The sequence below is a fragment of the Lupinus angustifolius genome, chromosome LG06 (assembly GCF_001865875.1).
Source record: "Lupinus angustifolius cultivar Tanjil chromosome LG06, LupAngTanjil_v1.0, whole genome shotgun sequence".
In the NCBI taxonomy this organism is placed as follows: domain Eukaryota; kingdom Viridiplantae; phylum Streptophyta; class Magnoliopsida; order Fabales; family Fabaceae; genus Lupinus; species Lupinus angustifolius.
The window spans coordinates 10,574,990-10,601,458 of record NC_032014.1 but is presented as its reverse complement, the minus strand read 5'-3'; the positions used below and the strand labels follow the sequence as shown (position 1 = coordinate 10,601,458).

At 33.4% G+C, this 26,469-nt stretch overlaps 3 protein-coding genes across 8 annotated transcripts; 2 read left to right on the top strand and 1 right to left on the bottom strand.

Moving 5' to 3' along the window:
* LOC109349781 (probable ADP-ribosylation factor GTPase-activating protein AGD14) lies at window positions 1–26,469 on the bottom strand. 4 transcript variants are annotated; one of them, XM_019590756.1, is made up of 16 exons: window positions 26,461–26,469; window positions 23,496–23,499; window positions 6,230–6,244; window positions 5,801–5,907; window positions 4,907–4,968; window positions 4,369–4,456; window positions 4,206–4,264; window positions 4,037–4,133; window positions 3,442–3,879; window positions 2,457–3,014; window positions 2,218–2,370; window positions 2,016–2,120; window positions 1,828–1,911; window positions 1,048–1,225; window positions 906–951; window positions 1–512 (listed from the first exon to the last, which is right to left on the bottom strand). In XM_019590756.1, the coding sequence occupies exons 4-16, from the start codon at window positions 5,897–5,899 to the stop codon at window positions 377–379; spliced, it is 2,103 nt and encodes a 700-aa protein (XP_019446301.1). In that variant the 5' UTR covers window positions 5,900–5,907; window positions 6,230–6,244; window positions 23,496–23,499; window positions 26,461–26,469; the 3' UTR covers window positions 1–376. The 4 variants fall into 4 exon arrangements, with proteins under 4 accessions (XP_019446301.1, XP_019446304.1, XP_019446302.1 ...); XM_019590759.1 differs by lacking the exons at window positions 23,496–23,499; window positions 26,461–26,469 and having other exon boundaries at window positions 1,843–1,911; window positions 6,230–6,431; XM_019590757.1 differs by lacking the exons at window positions 23,496–23,499; window positions 26,461–26,469 and having other exon boundaries at window positions 6,186–6,429.
* On the top strand, window positions 10,718–15,132 carry LOC109349782. Of its 2 annotated transcripts, XM_019590761.1 has the most exons (8): window positions 10,718–11,367; window positions 12,263–12,347; window positions 12,508–12,713; window positions 12,815–12,986; window positions 13,143–13,287; window positions 13,638–13,752; window positions 14,531–14,589; window positions 14,815–15,132. In XM_019590761.1, the coding sequence occupies exons 1-8, from the start codon at window positions 10,958–10,960 to the stop codon at window positions 14,826–14,828; spliced, it is 1,206 nt and encodes a 401-aa protein (XP_019446306.1). In that variant the 5' UTR covers window positions 10,718–10,957; the 3' UTR covers window positions 14,829–15,132. The 2 variants fall into 2 exon arrangements, with proteins under 2 accessions (XP_019446306.1, XP_019446307.1); XM_019590762.1 differs by lacking the exon at window positions 14,531–14,589.
* LOC109349783 (protein SODIUM POTASSIUM ROOT DEFECTIVE 3-like) lies at window positions 17,875–19,696 on the top strand. Of its 2 annotated transcripts, XM_019590764.1 has the most exons (4): window positions 17,875–17,957; window positions 18,284–18,574; window positions 18,737–18,812; window positions 19,350–19,696. In XM_019590764.1, the coding sequence occupies exons 2-4, from the start codon at window positions 18,380–18,382 to the stop codon at window positions 19,517–19,519; spliced, it is 441 nt and encodes a 146-aa protein (XP_019446309.1). In that variant the 5' UTR covers window positions 17,875–17,957; window positions 18,284–18,379; the 3' UTR covers window positions 19,520–19,696. The 2 variants fall into 2 exon arrangements, with proteins under 2 accessions (XP_019446309.1, XP_019446308.1); XM_019590763.1 differs by having other exon boundaries at window positions 17,890–18,574.

Sequence of the window (26,469 nt, the reverse complement as noted above, 5' to 3'; positions counted from 1 at the left end):
GCTAATAAACTCAAAATAAAAATACAGTTAGAGGCACCAAACCACACCATTGCCCAATCCACGCTACAATTGCAAATGAAAACGAGGCTGCGCTAAAAACATTTCTCTACAAGGGTCTCTGCACCCCCATCGTATTCATCAACTCATTATCTCAGTTAATTTAGACCCGTCAAATTGGAAGGCATATTCTGCGTTCCTCTTTTCTGTAACAATAAACAATTTACAATGCTAAGAACAAATATTTGACATTGAACAATGGGTGACCATTAATCTCAATGTGTTTTGAGTGTAAGGCTTTGAATGCAGATGATAGAGATTACCACAACCATGTAGTTGATGCTTGACTTAAAGAGTCCGAGCAGATAAAAGTTTCAGTTTATCCGAATGGGTTCCCTCCTGCAGGGAAGGGGTTTGTGGTTGCAGGGATTGTTGACAACCCAGTTAGCTGCTGATCTGGATTGGAAACGCCAAATGCAGCCCCATCAGCACCAAAACTCCCAATTCCTTCATACCTGCATATTCAATTATAAATATTGAAATGACAAGCAAGGTAGGTAATGGTGAACCAAATTCAACAATTATCGACTCTAACCATACTACATTAAATTGGCCCTTGCGCAAATTACTTCACAAACGAGGACAACAAAAACTCAGCTCTCATTAATAGCTAGTAATAGTTGCCCGCTCAAGGAAGAACATTGGTGAAACTATGGAATGTGATGCTGAAATTTGAATGTTTATGCGAATAAAGGATTCACTTTATTACTGAACCACATCCTACACTGTATGAAATGCAGACATGGTATCTGAAGGATAAGACCTAAAGGATGTTCAATAGCAAAAAGACAACCTAACCTAAGCAACCTATGAAACAAGAAATATAACCACAAATGGGAATTAGTTACCTTGGTATTGGGGTGTTAGTTGGCATTTGATGTCCCATATATGCCCCTGAGATTTTTACAATATAGTTCAGAATACAGATATGGAGAAAATGGACATGAACTAAAATAATTGATTGATGAAATGTTGAAAGGATAAATATACCTGGTCCCACTGCTGGTGCGAGAGTTTGTGCTTCTGGAGGCAGTAATGATGCATAGGATGATGATGATGATAAGGGTAGGTTCCAGGCAAAAGATGGATCACCCAGGCTTGAAGGGTGCACTGAGACTGGAGTTGTTACGATAGGAAGAGCCCCTTGCAAAGATGACATGGAAGGAAACTACAACCAAAAAACAACAAAAAATAAATAAAGATATAAACCAAAATGTACAATTAACTGATGAAATCTAGTGGAGCATTACGCTATTGTCTATTTTCCCAGCACAAACTGCCAGGCTATAGTAAGTTTTAATTAACTGATGAATTAACATATTAGGAAGTCACTAAGTAATATTTCAGTGATTCAGCTATTATCAATACCAGGTGGTCATATAAATACAACAGACATTATTTTCCAGCATGTACCAGATACTCAATATCCCTATTAAAAGAAAAGGTACCTCTAAGCAATATGCATCAGTCCGTACTCAATAATGTACACTTCATTAATTAATCATTTAAAAATAACATGACCTAATGACTCAATAGTGGACAAAATCCACACCGTATTTGTTATCTTCCACCAGTGTTTATAAAAAAAAGAAGCACTTTTCCTATATAAAGCAAATCATGTATACTTTAAAAGAGCCAGATACCTAGTGCTCAGCATTATCAAATATTGATAGCTTAATACAATATGCATGCATGACCCACAAATTGGACAAAAGTGTGCAAACTATTACTGGAATATTACACACTTATATATCAATGAAAATGGCATACAGTTGAGGCCTGAACCTGAGTTGGTTCGTTGCTAACATCAAATGGATTTGATGATTTTGATGGTTGCGGAAAACTTGGAATGGGCTGTAACGATGAAAAGAGATTTATGAGAAAACACACTATTTTCCTAACCAGAGCCAATAATCCAGATTAATTTGTAAGGTAATAATTATGGACTGTAACTGTACCACCACATTGTTATATTGAATTGAAGTACCCATGCCAAGTGGTGCACCCATTTGCCAACCTGGAACTGGAGCAGGGAATGGTGAATATTTTACAGTGAATAGATCCTGCAGAAATCACAACTAACTTGAGAAAAGACAATGGGTGTATAGAAGCATGCACATAATATAGATGCTTTATGAAGTAAAGTAAGCACTCAAGAACCTCTGGAAGTTCAGTTCTTCCAACTGGTTTTACATCTACAGTAGAAGGTTGTGAAACAACACTGGCACTAGGCTCATTGGCATTATGGGATGCTTGTGGTATTGATGTGCTTGCATGCCCCTGTACTGTCGGTACAGAAGGTATATTCCAGGACTGTAAGATATTTCCAGGAAAGGGTGAATAGACAGTAAATCTGAAAGATTAGATAAAACATTTGAGACAACTACAATAAGAGGAACCTGATTATTTGAAGCACCACCTACTGGTTGTGTAACTTGATGAACAGTAGGTTGACTAACAGTTGCAGGGAACGAAGGTTGCTGATACTGTAAACCAGCCAACTGTCCAGCATTATTGAGTGATGATATTGTTGTCAATCCTGCATATGGTACTGAAGCACCACTAGGTGGGAATGCTGAAAAGCTATTAATAGTTGGAGCTCTGGCAGCAGTAAGAGATGATCCTGCCAAAGACACACTGCTCCCAGGAATAGCTGCTGCATGATTGGGACCAGCTGGAGCTCCAGACACATGAGCAGTTAAAGCTGCTGGTACAGACAATTGAGACAACACAGATTCAAGTGGATTTGCATTTGAAGAACCCTGAACTGATTTTGCCTGAGGAGCAAAATCAAAGGAGGCCCAATTGTTATCACCAGAATTTAATGGCATCACAACAGGTCGAGCCACGGGTGGTTCAGGATCATCTTCAAAATCAATAAGGCTCTTAGTAGTTTCAAGCTTAACTTCTGCCTGGTTTCCATTACTGGATGCCAAGCTACTGGAGGATGTACTTCTCTGCAATCATAAACAGTCAGTTATGATCAAATATATAGTGTAGAAAATCAATTTTGAGAACTTTACAAAGCAAAAGGGGGGAAGGAAGGGATAGGTCAATCCTAAGGATCCGTTTTCAAGTTGTTTTTGGAGGGGAAGGAAGAAAAAGGTAGGCTTGAGAGCCATCTTAAGAGTGTATTTCATGACTCCCAAGTCTTTCCCTTCCCTCCAAAAACCAACACGTAAATGGACCCTAGAAGTTCAGAGTAAAGAAAGAATGCATCAGCTTATTGGCTATTTGCTAACATTTCACTCCCACTTAAGGAATAGCAAGGCTATTAAATCCACTGATAAACATTGAAGACTCTCAAGAGGAAAAGAGAAGGTATATCAAGTAGTATCGACAAAGGTAGTTGAACTATATAGAAATCGTTCATGATTAATTCACCTGTGTTAGAACTGAGTTGTTAGCAGCCTTTCCACTGTTTGTTTTAGGGGGTTCACTGATTCGAAGCGGTACAACGTTTTCTCCCAAAATATCACTAACAGGTCGGACCACAGGTGGACTTAAAGAACCAAGACCTTTGGCTCGCTCAGGAGATTGGCTGTCCATCTTAATATCTCCATCAGATATTCTACGATCATCAGATTTCCTTCCATCTCCAAATCTATCCTCACGACGCCAATCATTGATTACTACAGGACGGCCGGGTTTTCTCTTATAATCACCATATTGCCTACTTTCTTGATCATATCCAGGACTTATTCCACCAGGACTAGACCTGTCACTATAACGACGTTCAAATTTGTCCTCATATGGAGGGCTTTTAGATCCTCCCTGAGACGTCTCCATCCTCCTGTTTTCATTTAAATCATCGCTATCGCCCTGTATAACATACATCATGAGAAAAGGCAGTTAGATTTTGCTGATAAATGAAAGAAACTCTAAAGCAAAATCAACACTAGTTAACATTGAACTTATAATAGACTGCTTCTTATATGCTTAAAAGAGCAGATCCAAAGGAGGAGGACAGACACTTTACCGTCTTCACTCTTGGGGGTTTGTCATAGGCCCTTTCACCAGTGAATCTTCTATCCACATAAACATGCTTAATAAAGTCCCGGAGTCTGCCAACATTACTGCTTCCAAACATGCCAATCAGAATAATGCAACGCACGGTTAAACATAAAAGCGTATGAGCATGTACTTACCTGCTATCAGGTAAAGACTGATGTGCATCCCATTCTTTAAAATAAACTTCTCTCGCACGCTGCAAGTATTAAATAAAAATGAAAATCAACTTGAGAAATATACAATATCTGTGAGAGACTGAAGATATCTGGTGCAAGTTTTATCATAAACACGCTTATATACCCGATTTCCTCCTTCTTGAAGTGCACTAACTTCTTGTGAAGTAAATTTAGCCATAGAAACTGATTTTACTCGATGTGTAAATTCTCGGCTGGAAATTAACACAAAGCATTTTAGAAGACAGGAATCAGTATCGTCCTATCTTCAGTAGAACAGAATGTATATTTCAAATTTCAAACAAAACACAGCTTAGACAACCCTGCTAAAGAAAAATCTAACTTTTTTAGGTACACTGGTATCGATTTATGAAATCAAATCCATTTATCCATCAAAAAACAAAACCATAGCAATATGCAGAAAGTACAAAGAAAATACATTTAGTACAAATGCATTTCCAGCTTCATTGTTAGTGGAGTAGAAGTTTATGAGGAAAACATAAAGAAAGCAAGTAATTGAAAGGCACGTGACACTCAAGTCTATTAAAATGAGAAATGTGTGTCGGTACAGTAGGCTTCCATGCATAAAAAAATCAATTCAAAGATCCAAAGTCAAGTGTAGACCTTTTCACAACCCGGTAAGTAAAAATATTGTAAGGACTTACTGTATTCCACTACAGTTTGTGCAAACAAACGTCCAGAAAGTTGTGCACACATATTGTGGTCCCTGCCAAGAGAAAAAAGTAAAAACATTTAATGTAACAGACCTGTCTCATTATCAAGCTCAACCATTTCCTAGTAGGTTGATAAGAATGCAATCAGAAACACTCTAAAAGCTGGTAGAGATTACAGACACTTGAATAGTTGAATTGAAGTGTACAAAATTATTATAAATGTCCAACATAGGTATTCTATCTTAATTCATATTTATCTTTGTTTAAGGTTCCCTTTTTTTCTTGGAATCTAGAGAGTAGAGACTAATCAGTAGCTTCCGGGTGCTGTAATAATCTAAATAAACTGCATATAATTAATTTCAACTAATTCCTCGCTGCAATCAATTACTTTTTGTCAGACTAATCATTTTGCATCCTACTAAGTATCAATCAATTAAGTTACTTTCGCTGATTCCGGGTGAATCTAACATCAACGAGCTTGGGGCCTGGGGATTCGGTTTCGAGAAATTTTAAGTTGCTCCTGGAGCAAGAAAAGGTTATCGTTTTCATCCAATGTGTATCAAGTATCAACTCAGCTACATGAACCATCACTATCTCCCATTTTAAAAATGATTTATATTTATAGATGTGGTAACACACATTACATAGTTCATCACCTCGTGCGAAGTTCAGCTAAGAAAAAGTTTTGTAATAACAATGTAAAGAGTCACAGTGTACTGCATTCATGGCAATTACGCATCAGAGCAACAATTTCTCTCAACTTTCACATGTTTAACACATTCAATAAATCCAAAACAACATGAAGCAACAAAAAAATAAGATAAATATTATGACTCTCCTCAACTCCTAAAATCACGAAAGAACCGCAGAAAAGAAGAACCCTACCAAGCTGTGGCAATTGATACACCTGCGATTCGGTGTAAGTTTGAGAAGACCTCGAATTATTTTTTCATTTTTCTCATCTTCCTTCAATCGACTTGCCATGCCTATTTCTGTTAACACACATCACAGAATGAAACAAAAAAATCAGATTCAGAAATTGCATTTCACAATCCAAATTCCTATCCGATTGCACTAAAAGCTATATAGAAAATGAACCAAAACTTTCACGCTTTCATTCAAAATTCAAAACCACGATCCTCCGTGTCCAGCACCACATAATGCGGTAAAAAATTCAAAAATAAAATACAAATTAGAAGATTCAATTGCTGAAGAGCACGCAAATCAAACAAGAATGTGGAAACACCAGATCTGAGAATCATAAACTTGCCTACGTGATCTTCTGAATAGAGAAAAGGTGAAATGAAAAGTGACCTGAATTTTGAAGAAACAGATGAATAACAAATAGTTAGAAGTGTTTTTGTTCAACTTTAATACAGCTTTTGTTCTAAGCTGACGGTTATGCTCAAGAGAAAAAGAGAGAAAGGTGAAAAGAGTGGTAGATCTTTGTGAGTTGGTAAATTACGGCTTTGTACAACTCAGCAAAGAATTGAATTGAAAAAAAGTTGATTTGTTTTACGACTTTTATCGATTAGGACAGTTATGCCCTTGTCATACATGACGACTCTACCATGTGCTAAATTGACATGAGCCATCTTTTACTTTTTTTCCCTTAATTAATAATTAATATTCTATGCTTCTAGAAGATTGGAATATGAAATAATTTATTAGGTGATTTTCCTTAAATTTATTTATCTTTCTCATTTTTTAAAGCAATGAATCAAAATTTGAAACTTTTTGACTATGTAAAAAATTAAGAAAGGTTTCAAATCAACTAAAAATATGAATGAGACATCTTATTGGATCCATATATATTCTATTAGATCAAATATAAAATGTTTAATTTTTGTAAGTGATAAGAATTAGTGAACTCAGATCACCTGTTCCTAAAAACTATGTCATTTTCTATTTCTATCCAATCAAAATATATCAAGTAATATAATTATTCATTTATGATTTTTCTATTTAATTTAATGATTGATTTTAATTGGTATGGTACACCAATTGGGACACAGATAAGAACCGAAGATCTACATTCAAAATTAGCAGAGGACAATCATACCTTTTGAAATAGAATAATTTTGTATCCATAAAGCCAAAGATACTTTTAGTTATATTAAAAAAATCCCACAAAAAATGTTTTAAATTTTTTTTCTTTGTTCCTTCTATTTTACCTTGTACTTCAAATTCATGGCAAGCAAATTTTCATTTGAAAATAAAATAGCTCCACCCTGAATTTCATTTTATTTTGTAAAACTAGAATTAGATTTTTTTACTTTATAATATTTTTTGGATACATTTATTTTTGAAAAATGGGCCAAGTAACTATGTATGAATATAACTACAATAAATATTTGGTAGAGAAAGTTTTATTATTTATAGTCACATTACTCCCTCGATTATGGGGCATATAAAAACATAATTTTATACTTTTAATGTCTTACTAGTTCAATTTACCCATGTGATTTATCAAATATATCAGACAATATCCTAACGACATGTGTCAAATGTTTTAAAGTATACGGTGAAAAAATGAATTGAATGAAAATTGTCTGAAATTCAAAGTTAAACATTCAAACCATATTTCCAAAAATTGATCAGTAAACTACATTGATAATCCAATTTTCAATTATTTCTTCACGATTTTCTAAAGTTATCATCAATCTTGTTTTACTTTATCCTTGATAGAGTCCACAGACTTTGATAAATATAATAAATTATAGGTGATATTTAACTATTTAAGTTGATAATTGTCATAATGAATGATAACACTAGTAAAAATTATATTCCTATTTTAATCTTGTCTTCTTTTTTAGCAAGATGGGCAAAAAGATATGCTTCTTTGAATAAATGGTTTAAATCATATAATCATTCTCTACCACATCTCATATTTATATATATACCTATATGCTATATATATAAAAAGCAAAAAAACAAGGTGTAACTGTAATTTTCATTTTTTGTTTTGCCCTTAACATTATTTAATTTTTATAAAAACTCATATAATCATATATAATCACAATTAACATATCAACTAACCATACATCTTACCTTATATTGAACATTATAATAAAGACAAAAATATTATAATATAAAATATATTGAACACAAAAAATAAATTTTAATTTACCAAAATGGTTCATATATAAAAATTAAATATTTAATATAAGAAAATGTGAACCATGAAGTACAAAGTATCTATGGACACATTAGTATAAATAATGATGATATGATAATTTTTAAAGAACAATATATTGATTCCATTGAGAACTGAGAAGTTAAGCTAGAGTTCTTTTTTACTGATTTCACCCAAATATTCATCTTCCTCCGATGCAAAACAATTTTCTTTTCATTCTATGTCATATAGAATAATAAAGTAGAAAGCTCAACAATAAAACAAGAAGACATGATAAAATCAGGTCAAATCAATAAGAGAATAGAGAAACTCAACAATAACTAAACTATTTTTTTTTTGTTATCACAATAAATATACTATTATAGTATGACCATAATGAAACAGCATGTACATGGTTAAATAATTATGATCCGATTTGATATATTCTGAAACAGGATCAATTAGTTATTTGTTTAGGATATTTTGATTTCAAGATGGCCATTATGAATTGTAAATTTGAAAAAAATGGGATTTGGTTAGCCATTATGATTTTTTCTTACAATGAAACAAATTAAATGCTTAAAGAAAATAGTGTCTGCTTCACACGTTTTAATCCTGCCGCGCCTAAAAAATGTGATACAACTGGATTGCCACAAATTATGGTCAGAAAATTGCAGCCACCACTTTAATGAAATCGTTAGCTTGGATGAATATTTATTGATCTAAACTTAAATATTCCACACAAAATATTTTTGCACGCACTTCATCTGAGTAATATAAATGAGAAAGTTATAAAGTGATCTCATCACTACAAAAAACTAAATCTTAACTGATCTTCTGTTTCGATAGGGTACAGTCTAGTTAGACTATAGTCGAGTAAAGAGTATTCTTAAATGCTACTTAAGATTTGTCAATAAGTGTTTGGAGAGATATTTGAAAAGATTCTCTGATGCTCAAAGTAGTAATTGAGAGAGGTATGAGAATATAAAATGCAATAGTAAATAAGAAATATTAAGATAAGAGTTAATATATATAGTATTTGTATATTTTGACAATGTGCATAGAATATTGTATTAGAGACGTTGTTGGCCTAGTTGACTATCTGAACTGGTTTAGACAAGTCGGGGTTAGTTTCCCAGTGTTAGACAGTTGTGGTAAGTCTGTACTTTATGAACTGTTGACTTATAGTCCGTGGTAGGTCGAATAAACGTATTGTATGATTATTATTGTCGTCTGATAGAAAGTGGGTTTAGTGTGCAGGTGGCATGCCACTTGTGACAGATGTATGTGTTATTCAGACGATGTGAATCATGTACATGTAGCATGGCAGACGTATCATAGAAGTGGTCCTGTATTATTGTTTGGATATTGTCCAATCAACAATATACCTTTCTAAATTGTCCAATTGCTTCTTCAAGATATGAGAGTGTTCAAAAGGGCCTCACATTGTCCAACCTTAGGTTGACACCTATTGTTCTTGTCCGCCCGTGACCTGTTTTTTGAACCAGAGTGAAATAGTATCATTTGCTTATTAAATGAGTGATAAATGACTATCTATAAGTCTTTATAGTGATAGTTAATGGATATTAGGACAATAGTTGCATGCATATTTGTTCAACTATAGTAATTATATTAGAACAATACATCTCCTTAAGAATAGTTTGACTAATTTGTTCATGAAAAATGGTAAATGGGTGCCAAAATTTATACATCAAAATAGTCTTCAATATTTTTTATATATTTTAGGTAAACATTCTCCCTTTTCAAATACCGAAATGTGAAACACAATATCCAAACATGTTTTTATTTAAGTGTTTTATTATACTTTAAGAGATCTGCTATGTTGATTTTAATAAAATAATGTCATGTCAGTTTATATTTAAATCAAAGTTTAACCTCTTTTTTATATGTTAAAATTTACAATGAGTTTATATTTAAATATGCTATGTTTGAGAAGTTATGTGGAAAAGAGAGAAAAAAGTTTCCCAGTAAAAAGTTATGTTTAATTTGATATAGGTAGAATTTGGGTTCAAAGTTTGATCCAATTGATGTTTAAAAGTTGAATTAACGTCATATCTATGATCAAGTTTAGATTCAGAAAATGACTCAACTAATATTTAAAGTCGGATAGAGGCAAGATATACCCCTTCATGCTAACACCTAGCTCATATATGAATGAAGATCATCTATCTCATTCTGGACGTCTCATTTATGTATCAAACCAATTAAAAAATGACACCTAGTGGAAAAGAAAAAATAATAAAAACATAAAATATATTTTTATATCATTTGGACGAATATGAAAATATTAATTTATGTTATTGTAATATTTCCTTTTAATTATGTTAAATTTTAATTAGATGAGAATAACAATTAGATTAGGAATGAGACATGTAATTCAATGGTGGGGATCACCTCTCAGGAATGACACATGTAATTTGAGGATGGAGATCGCCTATCCTATTCCCATCCCAATTTGTGCTTCTATCCAATTAAGTTTTTTAACTTAATTAAAAAAATATTATAATAATATAAATTAATATTTTCACATTTATTATTTTATATAGTTTGGTTGATTAGTGCTACATGGTAATAATGTTGGACAAAGGAATCTTATACGTAAACGGATGCTTGTTCCTCATATATATACTCTTCTCTCACACATACCCTTTTCCCTGTTTGGCGCGAAACGACTCGCCCCGTCTCTGCTACGACCACTATAGCAGTACCCTTTGCACAGCACAAACAAAAAGAACCCGCCTTAATCGAAATTGAAGCACCAAAACGGAAACCGAGCTCTGAAACACTAAACTATTTCTCTCATTTCAGAATCTTCTTGGTTTTTCTCTCATGAAGTTCTGATGATTCCATTTTGCTGTGAATTTTGAAGCGAAGAACGTTTTTGATCGGAAATTATTACGCGAGCTATGGCAGATTCTGATGAAAGAAAATCGTTTCAGTCAGAGTACGAGAGCGACGGTGATGGACCTTCACCGTTGCGGTGGACGGCGAGAAGAACCGAAGCGAGCGACGACGACGATAGTTTCGAAGGCGAGGTGGTTAAGAGAAAGTTCCGATGTGGCTCTCGTTGTGATGAATCAGAATCAGAGTGCAATGATGAAGGAGAACCAGAGTACTCTGAAGGTGGAGTTGTTGTTATTGGAGAAGAACTCGAAGAAGTGAGTCAAGAAGAAAAGGAAGAAGAGGTTTGCGAAACGGTGCGTTTTGTAAAAGGGGAAGAGAACCAGGTTTTGAGCCCTGATTTCGGGCCTAAGCATGGTTTTTTCTACATGCATGATGATCGCTTTCAAAGTAACCGCCGCTATGGCAGTCGAAGGTATTTCCATCAAATTTTATTCTCCGATCTCATCGAAGATTTATTAACTTATTTCATGGATTATCATGTGGTGCTTTTATGAGCTATTCAAATGCCTTAGTTCGTTTTGTTTCACTCTGAATTTGTGTTCTTGTGTTCATTGTTCATGGCTTGATTTTTTTAGTTTACTGTTACTGCCATTAGCTGCAAGTTTCAGCAAACAAGTTTAGGAATCATTTAACTTATCATAACCGTGTAATGTTGTATTTATTACATTTTTAAAATTGGTCGTATAAATGTTCAGTGTGATTCCTAGCCTAATAATGTCTTTATTTAATTTTGTATTTTGTCCATTTTTTATTTTTGACTGGCCTATCCTCACACCTCACACCTCAGCCATCAGTACACTCCTGAGTCCTCACTCATTATTAAGTGAATAATCTTTTGGGCTCTGTCACTTTATAGTTTTTCTTTGAGGCATCATATTAGAGCAGTGTATTGATCACTTGCAATTGTGCTTATTTTATAGCAACATTGATGATAGAATATGTACTGCATTGTTTACATGCCTACTTGTCACCACTTACTGGTATTATGCAGTATCCAGCAATATACATTCTCTGAAATAATGTGAGCTCTTCTAAAACTAAACTTTTTAAATGGAGCCATGCAAGTATTCAACTAAATAATATGCTTCCTTTTTGTGTTAGATCATGCACTCCTTTTGTGTTTATTGTTCTTTTCCCCCATTAATGGCTCCTGTTTGCAACAGTAAGTAAAATTTATAAGTAAATAGTGTACTGATGAATCTCAAAGTTTTATCCGTTCTGCATTTTTTTGGCAAATGATCAGCAACTTAGCATCTATGGTGTAATATGTACTTCGATCCCCCCTGAATCATTGCTCTGTCATCCAGGGGCTCTATGATTCCAAAAAATGGGTGGGACTGGACAGGTGAACAGAAATGGAAGCATGACAAGTTTGAAGAAATCACAGTACAGGAAACATTTAATAATAGTTTTCTGCTTATTCATTTGAAATTCTGTTATATGCGCAACACTATTTCTTTTCCATATTCTGATACTTTATTGCTAGACAGTAGCGATGAAGTGTGTGTCTAATCATGAAAATATGATGAACAAATATGATTCACCTTTTCAGGATAAGAATGCTCCAAAGAATCACCACCAACATCAGAGGGAGAACAGAAGCAAGGGACATAGGTATGAAAAAAAAGACCAGGTTGGACCACTTGAAAACTTTGGAAATCCAAATAAGACATCAAGAATTGTTAAAGGAAGAGGGCCTGTAAAATATAGAAGTACTGTGGAAAGCAATAATCTAAATCCTTCTTCCAAACACCAAAGGTATGTTAACAAATGACACATTTTCTATGTACATTCTCCATAGTGAGTTTGGTTCCTCTATTTTTATTATCATCTTATTTTGGAAAATTATAACCTTTTAGAAGTGCAAAGCTCAAGGGAAGTACTTCAACTTCTAGTTCCCATGGAGTGTTATCCCTTGCTTTTGCTATGGATTCTTTGCCTTTTTCTAAGTCCGTCACTTCTCATCACTTATCAACAGTTAAACAACCTGTGTCACTTCCCATTCCCAATGTATTGCAGCAAAAGAAGACTGTGAGTATCTAACTTTTTTCAGAGTGGCAGCTGTAACATTTGTTGACAAATACTGTACTAATCAGCCTACTCTCTTTCCCTTGTCTGTTGAATTTATCCTAATGGGCGGAACACATGGCGGGTTATTCTTTTTCAACACAACAAATGATATATCAGCCTTATTCAATTCAGAGCAGTGACAATAGATTTCCTCTGCTGCAAATGTATCACGTTATTGATCAAAGTCTAATTACAGACACAACTCAAGCTGCCAGCTTTGGACTTGACTTCCAGCTTGGTGGCATTCTGTCACTGTTGCCCGGTAGCTCACTGTTGCCCGGTAGCTCACTGTTGCATCCCTAATTGGGTTAAAATTTGAAATTTTACTTTTCATTGTAGCAGTTGCATTAGTGGGGGTCGCCTGGTGATGGTGCTTTTTACACAAAAATGCACATTTAATCAACAAGTTGTTTTTCAAACCCAATAGTTTATTGTTATTGTGATTGAGGGCAGCAAAATCAAATCCTTACAATAAAAGTTTTTAATTCTTTGAATAGGTGTTACCCTCCAAGGGTTTATGGCAGGGTTCCCAAAAGAAAGTCTAAACTCTGTCCTGGCGATGTAGTACTTTCTGTAGAATCTTCATTAATTTGAGTGAGTATTAACCTGCAGTTATGCAACCTGAGGGCCTACCTTATGGTGCTGTTGATGATTGTGCCCCTAGCATGGCACTAGTAGGATATGCTCCTCAGCCTCAACTAGGTTCAGGAAATTGTGGGATGACAAGGTATAATTCCTTTCTTTTTTGAGCTTATTAGTATTAGTTCTTCCCTCTAGACGTGTTATTGACTTTTATTATAATAATTATTAGTTCTTCCCTCTAGACGTGTTCTTGACTTATTGCACTTGGAGAGCACCAATTTCCAGCCTGCCAATTGTATTTTCCGAATAAGTGAACTGTCAAAATACCTAATATGTGGATTAATTATCATGTATGCTCTTTAAACTAACATCTCAATCACATTAAGGCGTATCCTTTTGGTTTGTCGTCACTGAAGAAGTGAGCAGGTATTTAGGTGACAAGAAAATATATCCTAAAACAAACAACCTATGATGTGCTTGTTATTGTAGTTGCTCTCATATGATTATTTCACAGGATAGATTATGATATTGAAATGTTTATGAAAATTATTATATCATTCATTTAACGGAGGAGTTTACTTCCAATGTCACCTACTAGTCTAGTGCTAATTTGCTATTGCTAAAAAGGAGAAGACTTCTGGAACTTGATGCACAGCTTATTGAATGTTAACGTTGTGCTACTCTGATTTGTTTTCATTTAGAAAGTGGTGGTTTAAACTTCGTCATGGTGTTCCAATTCATTAACATCTCTCTTTCAAGGTAATTCTTAAAATGTTCAAATAATCTGGAGAGTTTTCAAGTTGCAGAAAGGATTATTTGATAAACGTAATTGACTATTTTAAGTTCTTCATATTACTTTTATAGTTCATCTGAAGTATGAAGATGTGCTACTAATAGAGACACATTTATGGGTTTCTGTGCAGTATGATAGCCGGTGCAGCCAAACCTTGTAACATCAATAAGCCCCTTGCAGATAGAAGTGGTTGGTATTAACATTTTCTTGCACTGGCTTAGCAGTGCATGGAATTCTTTTACGTCTGTCCATCATAGTTCTATTCTTTTTGCAGCTCCAAAACTTTTTTAAAAATGAATTTCAGCAAAGGCCGGCTTAATCCTCATCGGCAAGTTGGTATCTAACGTCGTGACTGAATTGTGATTGTGCCTAGATATCTGTCTCTGACTGCTTCTGATTTACATTTTTTTCTAGGTATTCGCAGATGAGATGAGCCTTCAAAAGAAAGTGTATAGTTTCTGTAGTTTTGCAACTGAGGTAAGTATGGCTACTGTTTTCTCTTTAGGAGGATTATGGATGATACCCAAGAGGCGAAGAGCACACATGTTAGCTAATGTTGATTAGGAAAACGCAATTAACATCTTTTATACATATGATCCATTATTTGGTTTTTGAATGTTCTTTCTTGGCATTCTTTCCCTCATTCCATGTTTTCTTGAAACAAACAAACTGTAGTGAACAACGTTTGTTGCTTGTATAACTTTCCGGTAAAATGATCTTGGTTATTCGTGGATCTTGTCTGTGTTTTTTGGGCGGGTTATGTAGTCTAGTCTTTAATTAACACCACTTCTTTACTTGTGAAACACTTAAACTTAAGTGAGATTTTTTAGTTCTATTCATGGTTAAAACAAACTTTTCTAAGCTTCCATTTTTTTGTGACTCATGGGACGATGGTCGCAGAACATTAATTCCTTTTTAGGTGTAGATATCAAATTAAACAGTGCCATGAGCTTAGTGGATAAATGAATTATATTAGAGCATCTATTATGATGGAGAACAACAGAGTTTTCGGTGGAACCGGTGAACCACGCATTTAACCAGCTTCTCTTTGTACTGCTTTTTTATTTTTAAAATAAAAAAGAAGGGGGTGGTTCACCGGCTCGGGTGAGACTAAGCAGCCACCGACCCTTCGGAATATCTTATTTTTTTATATAATTTTTTACAACTTTCTATAAAATCTTCATCCTAAAGTCTTAGTCTAAGTAGAGTAGAGTTTACTAAATCTCAGTATGACTAAAAATTCAAAGTTCAGATTTTTATGAATAATACTTGTTAGAAAGGATAATCATACACTTTAAAGGAGATAAGTTCTTTATTCAAACTTGAGAAGATTAGTAGAATTTTTTTCTTCATAATTTAATACAAATATAATGCAAGGGACACGTGTGTGCATTTTAATCTGTAGCTAATGCCAAGTCTTATTCACCATACAATACGGCGCGGGTTTTGTCCCCTAATGCCGCTCCACTGGTGTAAAGTGGGAACCCAGTGGCTCGCAACTATAATTATTATGACTGTGCAATCCAGATGGATATTTTCGAAGTTGGGCCTCTACCATGCGTTAAGACAAAACTATTGGTTTATTTAATTGATTAATATGTTTAATTAGGTGATTGCTTTACACCCAGAGAGAAAAATATATAAGCTCACATGCGATTAGAGTCTTTAGATAATGACAACCAATTGCCTAGCGGAGAAGCATCATTATATTGGCGCATAATGAATTAACATTCCCTCAAAAAACAAAAAATGTTAGTATTGTGAGTTTGTAACTCTTATTCAAATTCGGGTCCTTGTAATAAAATTTGTTTAATATAGAGTTTTGTCGCCCATAATTATACTACCAGAGTATTGTAGTAAAAAAAAGGTGTAACATATACTAACATGTCTTTAACTGGCAGCCAGGATTCATAAAAATAGTCTTTAGCACTGCATGCAGCACTGGGCATATTTTGCATACAAGCACACGAACTGATAGGAGAATTATATATCACTGATATCAGTAGGTTCTAAACTACTGTGATCAAGCTTTGCCTATCTTACTGATCAAATAAAATCCCATACAATCTCTGCATGTGACAATCCCCTTTCAAATTAATTATTGCATATAATATAAAAATCACGTTAAGAACATTCGACTTCGTAAGATGTTTTTTTAGAGAAATGTCTTGTGCACTTTTTGACGTAACTTATTTTGTACAAATGATTATTTTTTTGATGTGAACTTTATTTTAAAGGGTAGTGCAATAATCATGTTTCTCATATAACCTTTATCATATGGCATGTATCATACATACCCTCCAACCGTATCCTTTCTATTAGGCAACCAATCAAGGAATGTCATGTTGTATACGCTATTTTATTTGTACACCAAGTTTGTATATGAATAACTTTATTTTTTGTAAAATAAAAAATGAGGTTCTCATAACTTCTTTGCTTTCCTATGTTACAATCCTATAATAAAATTCACGTCCTCATGAGTGTTCCATGCTTCTAATTTGTTTCCTATCTTCTTTGTTATGTTTGGAGTATAGTTTGAACTTCAAATGAAAGCACCATAAACAACGTTCTCACACTATTTTTATCACCGCATACGCAAAAACCATGTGACTGACATACCCTGACATGTGTCTTCACTCTTACCCTTGTCAAATTCTTCACTCTGCTCCATTTTTAAAGGGATCAATCACATGGACCAACCTGTAGATAGAAAAGAAACTTTATTTAAGCAATTATTCAAGGATTCAATAATTTGGAAATGTTTCTGAGCTCATTGTGTCCAATAATGCAAGAGAGCATGTCCCATTTTCCTCTATTATATTGAATGCTAAGACAAAGACATCAATAGCTCCAACATTATTCAAATCTTAACAGCTTAAATTACAATTTATCACCCCCCTATGTTTTTTTATATGAAATTAACTAATAACATGATTTAGAATGTTAAGCATGCAAGCCTCTCTCAATCAAGTATATTTTCTAATGATATAGTTTACAACATAGAATGTGACTTGTTACTTGCTTTTTACAAAATTATATACACTATTCTATTCGGCAGTTATAAAAAGAGTGAGGATGCTCTCAAATACTAAAGAGATAAGTGCTAAAAAAAGAATATATTTGCTATAAAATATTTATTCTTTTAATTATAATAAAATATCACTTTGCAATAAAAAAACAAGGATAAATAAAATTCTTCTTTCAAGTATCAGAGAAGATCATTGTTCGTATATTGGTTCAGGATTAACTAATGCTCAATACTTTTAAGAATTTGAAGCATCATGCCGTCCATTTTCTTTTGTCTCTTGTTACCATTTTGCATTACATTTGTATTACTATTACCAAATATGCCTTGACATTGTTTGACCTCATTACCATGCTTGTGGAGTTATGGTTCATTAATTTAAATGCTAATACTTATCCACATGAATCTATAATGCATGTATTCTTGGGCTATATAACCCTCCTCACATTTCACATCATACCATATATGTATTATTATGTTTGTCATTCATATTTCTTGTCCTGTGATAACTTTTTCTACCTCTTTGATCATGTGAATCTTGTTTCTTCTCTTTTAATAAGTACACCATTTCTTCCATATCTAAAGTAGGAAATGAAACACTCCATGTTTCTCCTTTTATGACCCTATATAGTGTTTCCATTTATCTTTAGTGGGTTCAAAACTTTTAGTTTGGACAGTTTTTAGTGGTTTATGACATGACAATCTCTAATGCACTTGGTTCCATCTTTCTATAATAGATTTTGATAAAACTTCATTGGGTTTTGTGGCTATTTGGTTTCCCTAATAACATTATTTGACCTCATGCTTCTACAACACTTTCATCCTTAACTTAAGGTATCATAACTACCCTGCTTTGGATTTTTGGTTCAAACTTGAGAAGAGGTTAAAGTTGTGAGAAAAGGAAACTTCTTTGATCTCAGATTTGCTTGTGTTGCTGATAATAAAAAAGTTGAAATGGGAAAACTTGGTAGAATATTAGACACTTTCTGTCTTTCGTCATGTTCAAACTCATGCTTCTGTGTAAATTCAATGGAATTTGAAGATGAGTTTGAGAGCAAGTCCTTAGTTGCAAGTGGTTATGAAGATAAACTAAGATTGAAGGATGTTGTTGATGGAAAGCAAACATTGGCTTTTCAATTGAAACCCAAGGTGAGACTTTTCTTCTCTTCCACTACATTCAAGTTTATGTTCTAGAAAATAATTACTATATGTCACATTCTTTTTCATTCTGTTTCTTTATTTGTATTGAAATCCTGAGAACAAAAAGAAATGTTTTCACTCTGATTTCTTCCTGTTTGATCAAATATGCAGATAGTTATATTGAGGGTGTCCATGCATTGCCATGGTTGTGCAAGAAAAGTTGAGAAACATATCTCTAAGTTGGAAGGTAAGAACTTAGCAAATTTGTTTTTTTAATGGCATTTAAGATTAACAACTCCATATATTCTTATAGGGCATGTTTGCTTTGCACTTTATTTTTCTTTGTGCTTGTGCCTGTTATGTGCTTATTTTGAGTTTCAATGATTTATCAGAGGCTGAACCAAATTCTTTTGGTTACTGTTAGACAATATTGTAGTAACAGTGAGGTTTGACAGAGTTTCATTCAGAGGAGATAAATTATTTCAGCCTCTCCATTTGACAAATGTTACCTCATGTGAAAAAATCAGCATTATTACTGTTTGTTCTCAGTTACAACTAACTCCCTTCATCCCAATTTAGCTGTCCTTTTTTATTGAAGAATTATGGATACTATTGAACAGTATTGATATGGAAACATCATTTAATACAACTACATTATTTTTTGTAGAAAATGGTAAAAATTATGTGAGATAAAGATCATAAATAATTTGGAATTATTTTATGATTTTGGTGCTGTTTTGTTTTGCTTTACAATAATTGCATGTCTGCATCTACTTCTTATTAGGGGTGAGTTCATACATGGTAGATCTGGCAAACAAAATGGTGGTTGTTATTGGTGACATTCTTCCATTTGAAGTGTTGGAAAGTGTATCCAAGGTTAAAAGAGCAGAGATTTGGAATTCTCCATTGCCATCATTAGCACATTCATCAAAGACAAAAGTTGATGTAGAATGAAGAAACTCTTATAGTATATAATATATATCATAATATTCATGCAATCATGCCCCATCCCCCTACCATGTTCCATCAATTCTTCTGCAGGAAAGAAAAGTTACAAAAGAAATGTAATAAATCTTTCTGAAACTTGACATCTTTTAGTACATTTGGTTAAGAACCAAACCTTTATCCCATTAGATGAGATCAACTACATAAATCGAAAAATATCATAATACCTTAGTAGTAATGGATAAAAATTGTACTAGTGTCAAGTTGCACCATCAAATTCATAATACCATAAGCCATTAGGATTCAGCTAGTGCAAATTAAGAGGAAACTAACCCACTAAGCCTAACAGCGATCTCTTACAATTTGCGTCCAACTCTCACACTCTTGTTAATCTCCTTCATCATCTCAAACCAATCAGAATCCCACAATCCCTCACGATTTGTCTCAAACCCCAATATTTTTATTGAAGGATTCCTCAAACTCCCAACTAAATTAGGAACAATTTGTGTTATTTTATATGTCATCCATTATAATTAGTTACAAAATTATTTATTTAAATTAAAAGTTTGATTATTAAGTATTTTTCTGATCGGTTACACAAAACTATATCTCAAACCAAAGAAATTCACTGTTGCTTTCAACCCGCTTCATTTCCTCATTGCCTCCATCTGTATAAAATATTGACACTCTCATCGCCTCCATCTCTCAATTTCATTTCCTCAGTCCCCATTCTCTTGGATTTAATAGTCGTTGTAAAATTCTCTTCATCTAGCAATTTTTTACAAATATTTTAATAAAGTAAGCCTCGTTTAAGTTTAAATGGAGCTGTTATACCACAAAATGTGTCTCACTTTATGTGTCACTGTTTGTTTGTTTGTGATTGGTTGAAAAAATATATTTAAATTAAAATTTTAATAATTAATTATTTTTCTGACCAATCACAAACAGTGATACATGGAGTGACACACTGTTTAAATATAGTAACATTCCTATTTAATATAAAAATGTGATATTGGTACTATGTGGCAAATTTAAATATAATTGATCATATTTAGATTTATATACATTTATTTTTAATTATTATTAACTATAGAATGAATGATGGATGACAAAATATAATATATTGACAATATAAATAAACTAATGATGAATAATAAACTATTTAGTTAGTATAAATATTAAATTCATAAATATAAATACTTTTTTTTCTTCAATAAAGGAAACATTATAGTTGGTGGTATCAGAACGTGAACACCTAGAGGCTAGAGTCAGAGTGTTGTCAAAATTCGATTATTTGAGAGCAAATAATTTCACCACTACCTAACCCAGCTAGACTTTTTTATAAAAAGGAAAGAAGGATAACATAGTCAAATTTGAGTATAATTTCACCAATCTTCCCTTAGATAATGACAATGCAACTAAATTGTTTTAAACATAAAAAATATTGAGTGATATTAAGCTGTATTATAGAAAGTATGAGTGTATTTTACATAGATATGATAATCCAACTAAAATACACTCATATTTTGTATTTTACAGCTGTATTAATACATAAAAAATATTGTATTGTATTTATTTATTTTTATTTTTATATTATTATTATTTTTAAATTATCCATCAATGTTGGCGGACCACCCGCATGTCTGTTAGCCCGTTTTAAAACAAACAGGTCATGTCCATTTGTTTGTTAAGACATGTAGATATACTTACTTAAATTTTTGTGGGTATTTACGAGCACGAACAAAACAGGCAGAGTATCCTATTTTGCTATCTCTAACTAGGAGCATAAGAAACATGCAATATTAGTTTTGCATACATGAAAGGAGGGATGGACAAGTAATATTACATTTTGTTTTTTTAAAAAAACATGCAATATTAGTTTTGCATACATGAAAGGAGCAAATGTGAACAAGTAATATAAAAATGTATCATTTTATTTTTAAAAAAAAATTATATTTACTTATGTGTCAATTTCTAATGGTGGGGGCAGGGAATTGGGACAAGTTTTGGAACAGGTAATCCTTGTTCTAAAAGGAGATAAAATTTATATGTGCTCCCAAAAAGTGTAATTTAATTAGGAGTAAGGTTCTATCTTTTTTATATGTAATTTTCTATAAAGTATTTGTAGGTCAAAGTAATATTAATGTCGTAATGCAACGATAATAACCTAAGATAATTATTAAGATTTAAAACTCTTTTACCTTATATGAGGTATGTTCTTGATTCCTACCTTTTCACTTCACAGTTGGTTGGGTTAAGGTTAAAAAAAAGATTACTCATGTTGGATATAAGGTAAGAAAACAAGTTTCTTGAGTATAGGAAAAGAATATGAATATAAGTGTGAACATATTATTCAAACCATTCAGTATCCCAATCACACTTACTTTTAAAGCACTTATAATACACAAGTGTCAAGTGTGAACGAATGTCTTTATATTGACAACACATCTGTATATTTTATATTTACATCGTGATATAAATATACATTTTAATTTAATATCTATTCATTCATTAGCATATATATGTGTGATGTACATATATGTATAATTGCTTAATAAGCATTTGCACGATAAAAAATATACTCGATATAGTAATATGATAATTACACATTAACAATAATAGGCATATAACTTCCGAAGTCTTTTGTTAAAAGTATCACGTTGTGTTTCTTTTAAATAAATCAAAGAGTTGCGTACTTCCTTAATAGCGGATTTATGAAACCATACTAGAAAAATGGTAATAGTAAGAGTTCAACTGTAAATTGCGTGGTAGCTAGGAAAAACATCAATAAGAAACAATAAAGGCCGTGTCTAAGCTGCGAACTAATGTTTAGTTTGCTCCAATGCGAACTCCTTTTTTAACCGTTGATGAAAGCCGATTGAATTTGTGCTGTTGAAGATGTGACCTGGTAATTGTTACTTAGAGAAGTCGAGTTCAGGCAATAATACTTCAACCTTTACAGAAGTCAGATTAGTAGGAGTTATCTTCTGAACAAGTTGTAGTCTTCCTTGGAGAAGACGACTTCTGAGAAGGGGTATGTGTATTTGGTCCAAACCGAGTTGTATACGTATTGAATGGGATGAGCTGAATCAAAAAATTCTTTGTTGGGCCTAATTTTGTTTATTTGTTGGGTGTAATTTATTTATTGGTGGGCTTAAGATTTAAAACTTTACTAATATTAATTTTATTGATTTAATGGAAATGTTTTTTAATGGGTTTGAGGTTTTATTTTTGGAATATAAAAATAGTTGTAAATGCAGGTTTATATTAAAAATAAAATTCATTTATAATTAAGTTTCATTAATAAGAAATTTATAAATTTCGTAAATGTCCTCCTGTTCCACACCTACGTGGTTGTCTATGACGTCATGATCTTACTCGATTTTCATTTCTAGTCTAGTCTTCAATTGTAGTTTGATGTTCAACTGTATTTGTCTCTGTAGTAGGGAAAATATTATCATCAACCATGAAAGAACTTGGTCCAGCACCATCATCTTGATAGTAGTTAAACCTCATTTCATTGAAAACATTTGCTGATTGAGGTGTACCTAATAATTTATTCATGAAATCACTATCCTATGTAGAGAAAGAGTAACGATGAGGCAAGATATCATCAGTGCATTGTTGGTGTGACGGTTCATATTGGAAAGACATTCTTCCTGGTTGAATGTTGTAAGAGTTGGACATTGATGGTTGATACATCGGATGTTGAGACATCATAGGTTGATTCATTGTAGGTTGGTAAATTGGAGTTTGTGGTGTAGGGGCAGTAGGGGTGTAGTGGTGTAGTTGACTTTGTTGGTAATTTATTTGACATAGGTCTCGAAGTAATAATTCAGAAGACAAGAAAGGTCTAGAATTGGTTAGGTACCAATTCATATATTGTTGTGTGTGGTACATAGATTAGATTGGAGGTCCTTGCAAGAGTTGATCCTTGCGATGACTCCATTGATAAATCCACTATGCATACTTGATAGTCCAATTTGTGTCTTGATTTCCACGTTTGTCGATTCTATGTAGGGCATCAATATTCTGTGGTGGTCGTGGAATTTCTTGAACCAAGCCAAACTGTAGTCTAACTCGATCTTCTTGATGCCATTCGACGATTAAGAAACAAAGTAAAGTTGTGCATGCAGTCTAGACCTTCTTATCATTTTGCACATGACTTGGAAGATTGTTGCTATAAGCATGATATGTGAGCCATTTAAACTACAAAAAATGAATGAAGCATATTGTTATGAAATAAAAATATTGTGTCAACTTGTAACGGTAAGAGTTTAATATATGTTACTTCATTAATGTCTATTTGATCTATTCGTGACCTAAATCCTGCCAAATCCCCACGTAGAACTCCTGTAAAGCTACAATTTCCGATACCCCACCTATATAAAATTTATAATAATTATAAGGGAAAAAATAAATATATTACTTGTAAATAAAATTTGTTGTTTAGGTAGAAATATATATTAACTCACAGCAAATGGATAATATGACATAACATTCACAATGGGTGCAAGGAAAGGTAAGCGATACCACGCTCAAGATTGTAAAAGTAGCAAGCAGCCGCCCATGGACCTGGCATTTGGTTTTGTTGCCTTACACAACTCTCTATACAAATTAGCCAAACAAGCTGAACCCCAACTATATCGGCTAACTCTTGATAGGTCCTAAACCCCAAAATTAGATGAAGTTCTCATTCTTCGTCATTCTCAAAAAATTACGACCACAACTACCAATATTTGGACAACTAAGTCTATTGTGACCAATTTGTCGACATATGCCACATTGGTTACCACGTTTACCTCGTGAGCTTGTCCCAGCAACTCGCCCTTTGGCACGCACATGAACAAGGTCCCTTACTTGGTCTTCATTACCATTGACAACTTTTTCCATGGACCAAGACTTTTGTTTCAACCGGAGTCTACTACATTCGTTGTAAACTTTTTCCTTCATTTCTTTAAAATCTTCCTCCGTTTTGCAACTAAGGTTACACAATACTCTACAACCATCACTCAAAGCTCCATATCTGCTACTTTGAACTGATTCTTGACTTAGGTCAAACTGTTCCAAATTTCCACGATTAACATGTTTAGCTTTTTTTGTCCACCTCTCAAGAACAACACAAGATGACAATTGTGGCTTATCGAGAATTAGTAACACAAAAATAGTGTGACTACATGGCATCCCAAAAGATTCCATTCTTCTACATGAACATTTAATGTTCACGTTATAACCACCATCATAATGGGAAACATGCCACTTCCTGTTGAGGTTGTAATGCTTTCCAACTTTCTATATTACATGACTTGATGTTTGGTGGATAGAAATAATCTTCATTTTTGCAGCTTCTAATAATACTTCGCGAAATTCTTTGAACACCGCTCTAGTATATATTGAAGCAGCATGCCCTCTAAATTATTGTAAGGAGTTTGTAACAACTCATCACCATATAAAGATTTAAAATCTTCAACAACCTCATTGTTGCGTATGTGGCTTAAACATCGTTGAAAGTGATGCAAAAACTCAGTCACATTATATCCAGACTCTATGTATCTCCCCATTTGTGAATGTAACCCCTCACATCGTGATGTGGTATGCAAACCAGCATAAAACTTTCCTCGAATATAAAACCTGACCCACATACTTCTGCAATCATAAGTTTGAGCGACCCCATCATTATTTTGAAGGCCATGTTTGATGATAATTTCCTCCCACATCATTTGAAACTCTTCAACCTCAACATCAGCGTACATAACTTTCTGAAAGTCCTTATGAAAGTTCTTTTTCTTAATATTTTTTCCAGCGTTGTTACATATATGCCAACCACATAATCTATGATGAGCTTCAGGAAAAACTCTTTGGATTGCATTCCTCATCGCCAAGTCCCCATCAGTAATAACACACTTCGGCTGTTTCCCATTCATTGCCTCTAAATTTTTTTTAAGCAGCCACACATATGTTTCCTCTGTCTCATTTGACACAACGACTGCAACAAATATTGTTGTTTGTTTATGATGATTTACACCAGAAAATACCACGACTGAAAATTTATATTTGTTTCGACCGTAAGTTGCATCAAATGCAAGAACATCTCTGAAAATTGAGTAGTCAAAGATGCTACATCCATCAGCCCATAACAATTGTTGCAACCTACCTTCTTCATCTATAGTATACCTCTAATACATTTTACAATCTGATTTTGATATGTCCTTCAAGTATTGTAAGGCGGCTCTGCGTCACCATTTCTGATCCTTCTTTGCTTCTGGATTTGGTTATACATGTCTTTCTTTGAAAACCCAATGTACCGATAACCGCCACTTTGACCAGCAAATGATGCAAATATTTTTCCGGTCCCAATGCCCAACTCTCTCATAGTGTTCATATGTGCAACATCTGTCTCGGTCATTCTTCGGTTAGAGGCTATCATCCCACCATAATGTTCACCAACGAGTTCATGACTATGTTCATCGGAAAAGTAACTAACATACCAACCTCCTATTTCCTTATCAATGTGGATCTTCATTCTTGCTAAACAACCACATCTTGTCTCTTTTCTAGGTACCCTCTTCCGAACCACATCATCTTTTTTTTCTCTAAACCCTTCTCTATCACAAAAAATGACTGCCACAATATTTCACCATCTTTGTCCCAACGGATGTGATATTTTCTAATACTAAAACCTTTCTTTATCCCATACATCTTATAAAATTCATATGCAATATCATTATTCAAAAACATTAACTTCTTCACTTCATCTTCGTTTAACAATCCAAAATCAAGTTCATCAAAATCTAAATCCTCTGTTTCATTATTATTTTCAGCATCACTAACAACATATTCTTCTACAGCCTAAAGTCATAAAAATATATCAACTACAAGACAAATATAAATAAATCAACACCAAATAAAATACTTTCTCAATAGTAATACCTCATCAGAATAATTTTCACTGTTGTTGT